The sequence below is a fragment of the Sinocyclocheilus rhinocerous genome, unplaced genomic scaffold (assembly GCF_001515625.1).
Source record: "Sinocyclocheilus rhinocerous isolate Xijiao unplaced genomic scaffold, SAMN03320098_v1.1 scaffold444, whole genome shotgun sequence".
Classification (NCBI taxonomy): domain Eukaryota; kingdom Metazoa; phylum Chordata; class Actinopteri; order Cypriniformes; family Cyprinidae; genus Sinocyclocheilus; species Sinocyclocheilus rhinocerous.
The window spans coordinates 2,290,028-2,296,800 of record NW_015645540.1 but is presented as its reverse complement, the minus strand read 5'-3'; the positions used below and the strand labels follow the sequence as shown (position 1 = coordinate 2,296,800).

The 6,773-nt window shown below is 33.1% G+C and overlaps 2 gene segments (V, D, J or C); both read right to left on the bottom strand.

Annotated features, from left to right (window-relative positions):
• Positions 1-3,203: 3,203 nt before the first annotated feature.
• Positions 3,204-3,672, bottom strand: LOC107706304 (T-cell receptor alpha chain V region RL-5-like). The segment is given in 2 exon segments: positions 3,204-3,559; positions 3,633-3,672. Coding segments are annotated over 2 exon segments (396 nt in total).
• A 1,597-nt stretch (positions 3,673-5,269) lies between these two features.
• Positions 5,270-5,859, bottom strand: LOC107706412 (immunoglobulin iota chain-like; the record flags this gene model as incomplete). The annotated part of the segment is given in 2 exon segments: positions 5,270-5,580; positions 5,820-5,859. Coding segments are annotated over 2 exon segments (351 nt in total), but the record flags the coding sequence as incomplete, so codon positions are not given.
• Positions 5,860-6,773: the final 914 nt, after the last annotated feature.

Genomic DNA, 6,773 nt, shown 5'->3' with positions numbered 1-6,773 from the left:
ACGAAGATCAGGCTCAGATTTACTTGAATATTCATTGACAAGAAGAAGGAACTCTGGTTTTGCTCTGAGATACTGTCGATACCACTGGAGAGAGTTAACATTGCCAGTACTGGTACTGTAATTACAAGACAGAGTCACATTTTTACCCTCAACAAGATATTTTTCTGAAGACAGTGGTTGTATTGTATCAGCAAAAGAAGTACCTGTGGAAAAGAAAAGATGCAAAGCCTTAAGTGTTTTTTTGTTTGTTTGTTTTCATAATAAACAAATTGATTGAATGAATATCTCTTACCCATGCAAAGTTGGATTATTATCCAGGTAAAGACAAACATGATGTCTTCAGCGAGTCAGTGATGGCAAAAGTAGTGTTTGAATAACTGTTTGACTCTGTCTCACACTCTCAAAAGTGTGAATAAACTCCTCCCACTGCTGGAGTCTGTTTATTTTCTAACAATAGGAAAAAAATACTTATGTCAGAAACTGCTTGAATGTATGTATATATGTATATATATATTTAAAAAAGGAAGTTATTCATAATATCCATTTAAGAATGTAGCAAACGCATATGGTTTTGCCTTTGCTGATGTTCATGAGTTGCTGAGACTGATGGTCAAGAAAAGCCAAGAATAGTGGAATTATGTAAACAAAGATTTGTAATAAGATAAGTAAGATTAGTAATATTCAATGACAAAATGCATGTAATTATGTCTTATCTTTTGAACCAGATTTGGTTTGGTTGTAATCTGTGATGTTTTTCAAATAATATTATTATACTAAATTATTTTATACTAACCACAGCAGAATATTTTATATATGAGTTTTATACTTAAATACATATAATACCTAAAAAAAACTTTAATGATTACAATTAAGTAATTATAAGGTAGGAAAAGTTAGGGAAAAAAAGAAATTGAGTTGCATGAAATTAAAAAGGCAGAAATGGAACATGATATCCTGAACATATTCTTAATATTTTCTTTGAAGTTTTATAACAGGCCCAATTCAGACTCTCACAGGTGTGAGCACATATTTTATTACATTCAGGGCTGGATAGATTGGGGTTCTGATTGTGGTTTTCACTCAATATTTTCAAAGTGAAAAGAGCTTCAGGTTTTTGTATGACATGTTTCATGTTTTGTATCACTGGGCTGCTACTCTTAGAGCACAATAATAGAGAGCTGAATCTGACAGACGTACATCAGTAATAGTGAGTTCAGTGGATGTTTGTGTTGTAGCTGAATGAAATCGACCATCAGAGGTATCTTCATAATCACCCGATGACCGTGCATATTTATATAATAAGAATTGTGGTTCTCTGTTGGGATACTGTCTGAACCAGTAAAGCCAAACATATTGACTATTTGTACTGTATGAGCAGCTCAGCTTGACAGTTTGCTCCCACTGCTGGAGTCTGTTTATTTTCTAACAATAGGAAAAAAATGCTTATGTCAGAAACTGCTTGAATGTATGTATATATGTATATATATATATATATATACATGTATTAAAAAGGGAAGTTATTTATAATATCCATTTAAAAATGTAGCAAACGCATATGGTTTTGCCTTTGCTGATGTTCATGAGTTGCTGAGGCTGATGGTCAAGAAAAGCCAAGAATAGTGGAATTATGTGAACAAAGATTTGTAATAAGATAAGTAAGATTAGTAATATTCAATGACAAAATGCATGTAATTATGTCTTATCTTTTGAACCAGATTTGGTTTGGTTGTAATCTGTGATGTTTTTCAAATAATATTATTATACTAAATTATTTTATACTAACCAAAGCAGAATATTTTATATATGAGTTTTATACTTAAATACATATAATACCTAAAAAAAACTTTAATGATTACATTTAAGTAATTATAAGGTAGGAAAAGTTAGGAAAAAAAAGAAATTGAGGTGCATGAAATTAAAAAGGCAGAAATGGAACATGATATCCTGAACATATTCTTAATGTTTTCTTTGAAGTTTTATAACTGTTTTTCAAATAATATTATTATACTAAATTATTTTATACTAACCAAAGCAGAATATTTTATATATGAGTTTTATACTTAAATACATATAATACCTAAAAAAAACTTTAATGATTACATTTAAGTAATTATAAGGTAGGAAAAGTTAGGAAAAAAAAGAAATTGAGTTGCATGAAATTAAAAAGGCAGAAATGGAACATGATATCCTGAACATATTCTTAATGTTTTCTTTGAAGTTTTATAACAGGCCCAATTCAGACTCTCACAGGTGTGAGCACATATTTTATTACATTCAGGGCTGGATAGATTGGGGTTGTGACTGTGGTTTTCACTCGATATTTTCAAAGTGAAAAGAGCTTCAGGTTTTTGTATGACATGTTTCATGTTTTGTATCACTGGGCTGCTACTCTTAGAGCACAATAATAGAGAGCTGAATCTGACAGACGTACATCAGTAATAGTGAGTTCAGTGGATGTTTGTGTTGTAGCTGAATGAAATCGACCATCAGAGGTGTCTTCATAATCACCCAATGACGGTGCATATTTATATAATAAGAATTGTGGTTCTCTGTTGTGATACTGTCTGAACCAGTAAAGCCGAACATATTGACTATTTGTACTGTATGAGCAGCTCAGCTTGACAGTTTCTGTTTCTTTAGAAGTTTTTTCTGTCCCTTTATCTGGCTCAATATTGTCTCCAGTCACCAAACCTGTCAACAATAAGCACAAATTAACAGATTTTTGATTTGTGAAAGCTAACAAAATTATATATCACAAGCATATTTCACAGCACTTTTTACAAAAAATTAATTATAATAATTAAATAAAAATGAATAAATAAAATAAATCTTTTAAAAAACATACTGTGCTAATGTAAATAGGTCCTGCCCCATGTGTTGCACATGAGAATCATTTGAGATGTTTTAATGTTTGTCATAGTTGACAGTTTCCTGAATTACAGAATATTTTAAATTGATTTGTCAAAGCACAGTATTATAGGGATTTAATGTTCTTCATCTTTATTTTGCCAAAGATTTACTTACTTTATAATTTTCCTTTGATTTTATAATTTTGCCAAAGTCTGATTAAATGAGTTGTGTCCTTTCTGATTTAGGTAACTGCCTGTGGTTTATTAACTTATTCTCATTATTTCTTAGACATATTATTGTAATTGGCAGTTACTACTTCCTCGTTGTCTTTTTCTCTGTTTCTCTCTTGTCTCTCATTGTAGCAGGTTTTTGTAGAGAGCTGATGTGTTTCCTGTCACTGTGGGCCTCAGAGCACAGTAGTACAGAGCAGAGTCTGATACAGCAGCAGAGGAGATCTCCAGATCCACATGGATTTGTTCCCTTTTTTCAGCTTTAACAGAGAATCTTGGATCTACATCAGACACTGCAGCTTCCTTTGCACTACCGTAGGTGAGTACAAGAAATTCAGGTTTTGATCTTTCATACTGAGGGTACCAGTAGATATTATCTGAAGCTACAGGTGATTGACTACAGGACAATGTAATATCTGAACCCTCTTCATAAACAACATCAGTTTTGTTTGGTTTGATGACATTTCCAAAGACAGCAGCTGAAAAAGAAAACATTTATTCTCAGTGAAATGTTTTAAATTAAACAACATTTATAATTAACTAAATATTTACCTGCTGATGCACAGAACAGAAAAACTGAATAAAGATCCATTTTACAAGTGTTCACTCTGAGAAGAGTCAGACTGAATAGTTTCTACGAAAGTCTCTGTCAAACACATTAGATCATGTCAGATCTCTGAACACTGAGTCCCTCCTCTCTGAACCACATGATACCCAAGTTCAGTTCTGTAAATTCAATGTTGATGTTTATTGCTGCAGTTCCTAGTGAATCTCTGAGAACACTGCCACCTTGTGGCACATTATACCAGCACAGTGTGTTACACATGATAATCCACTAAACATAAATTTTAGGCTACTTTTGTATGGATTTGGTGTAATAAACAGTATTAGCATGCTTAATGTACTTTGAAAGTCACATTAATTTAAAGGGGTCATAAAATGCTTTTCCTGAGGTGCACTTATAATCTTAGTATGTGTTTTTTTTGTTCATCAAAAACGTAATTTAGATACAAATGGGCCTTTTCTACCCTGAATTTAGCCCTCTGATTTGAACACTCTGTTTGAAGGGACATCTCTGCTGTAAGACTTCAGTGTAAACACCTTTCCACATGAAATGAGTATTATATGCAGAACTCTCTTGAAAACATTTACTGAGATTTTATTATAACAGCAGCTAAAATTAACTAATGGTGAAAAGTGTTGTTTATGGCTTTTTATTTAGAACTCCTCTCATTGCATCAAAGGTTGCAGCGCTGCACTGTAGCCAAACACAGTCATGATGGATATACTTTTATCATAACTAACACAATGAAAACACGACTCATTGAGAATTGTGTAAAGTGTCATTGATTATAACATTAGTTTTGGTGAAAATGCAGAAATCAAATGACTGATAGACTCATGCTGATCTTGAATTGACTGCTGCAGTGATTATAAAAAAACGATCTTTGATTGCTTTCTGTATATAAAATAATCACGATATAGATAACAGAGTTGCCACACTTCTAACAGGAACAGTGTGAAGTTGATGGTTTAGTCACTGGATTCACTAATGCATAAACAGCAGTAAACCACTTTACGGTAAAGAACGTTTGTACATGAGTCCTTATATATTACACCGATCACTGGTCATGATGGTCATGAAATGCAGTTTCAAATCAAGATCAGTTTAAAAAGTTTGCAAATTGTTTGCAGCTTTCTTTACCTAACAGCTGTATCGGTCTTGTGTTTGATGGACAGACATGAGATGTTCAAAACACGCCTCTTTGATACGACGATCATGATTCTCTCTCTTTTAAAAACAGGCGTTTCAGAAGCATATAATTTTGAGTTTTGAAACTTTCAGTATATTTTTGTTATTGTAGAGTAACATCCTATAAAATCCTACATATTTTTTATTTTATTTCATTTCTTTTTTTTTATAAATGCTGTTAGCAATTACATTGTGAAATGTACCTTTCACTTACAGTACATATGATCACGAAAATTTTGGGTTTGTACAAAGTTATTAAATCTAATTTAAAACATGTCTTTGAATGTATTTTATCAGACTTTTGCTCTCAGTGTCTGAGTTGGCAATTTAAGAACATGATTCTCTTGATTGTTATGTGTTCCAGTCTGATTAGTAGAAGGTAGAGTTATGTCAGGTTTTTGTACAGTGTTCTTGTGTTTCCTGTGATTGTGGGCCTCAGAGCACAGTAATACAGAGCAGAGTCTGATACTGCAGCAGAGGAGATGATCAGATCCACACTGTTGGTCTCTTTTGTGGATTGTTTTTCTTTTCTGAGCTTAGTAGAGAACCTGGGATCTACATCAGATGTCTTAGTCTCTTTCACACTCTCTATTATGAGCACAAGAAATTGAGGAGCTGATCCGGGATACTGACGGTACCATTGAAGTGAGTCTGCAGAGGAATAACTGCAGGATAAAGTAACAGTTGAACCCACTGCAGCAGATTCCTCAGTGCTGTCTGGTGTGATTTCATCTCCAAAACTCACACCTGGAAAAGAGCAAAAGAACAACTTTGAAATTGATTGATTACAGTGATTTGAAATTGTATACATACAATAAACAATGCTACTTAATTATATTAAAAATTAATGTTGATCAATTGATTGATCAATTAAATAAGTTAATTTAGCATGATTGTTTGTTGATGACAAAATATTATTTGTTCTAAAAGTTTCTGAGATTTTTTTAAAGTGCAAAAGCTTGCAAAACATACACAAAAGCACTTACATGCCAAGGCAGAAAGCAGAATGACTGAATGAAGAATCATTGTGCATGTGTGTGTTTCACTACAGCAGGACTGAGCTGTGTGACAGTCTAGCAAATGTAACAAGATCATCTCAGATGCATATGCTAAACTCCCCCTCTTTCATCCTTTTCTAGTTTAATGCCAAAAGGTTGTCAAATCTGCACATATTTTAAAACCAAACATTAAATTTAGATTAATAAATGTGATTTAATTTTTATGCAGGTTCACAGAAGATTATGAAGATAATTTTTCGGCAGCTTATGTAAAACTAAAATGTATAGTGAGGAGTGGGTGAAATGCACTTTGCACAACACTAAATAATAAAAAATTCTTACATTTCTGATTTTATACGTGTTATAGTTGTGGTACAGAAGTTGATATCGTGGAGATTTGCATGTCACATAATTGAGCACTTGCTCTGTTTTTGTGTGAGTGTTGATTGTGTTTTAGTCACTGTGGGCTTCAGAGCACAGTAGTACACAGCAGAGTCAGACACACGCAGATTCTTGATTGTCAGTGGAACTGAATCTGATGACACTTCAGAACTGAAACAGTAGAAAAAGATAAATCATTCATTCAGTCGCTTGTTTCAGTTAGAAATAGGATGGTTCATGAGGAGGAGAGGTTAAACAGATACAGAAAATTAATAACGATTTTAAGTGGTGTGTGTATACTGCCCTCTCCAGGATGTTATTGTAAAAAGATTTTACTAAGGGTTTTGTATTCATTATTCAGTAGCATATGAGAGAGCAATATTTAAAGGGGTCATAGGATGCTACATGCACTTTTACAAGTTGTTTGAACTGAAATGTGTGTTGGCAGTGTGTGTACACAACCACCCTATAATGCTAAAAATCCACCCGGTGTTTTTCTGTTTTTTTTATCTTGTTAAATGTTTTCCCCTTTCTCAAATCGAGCCGATCTCAGATGCCTGT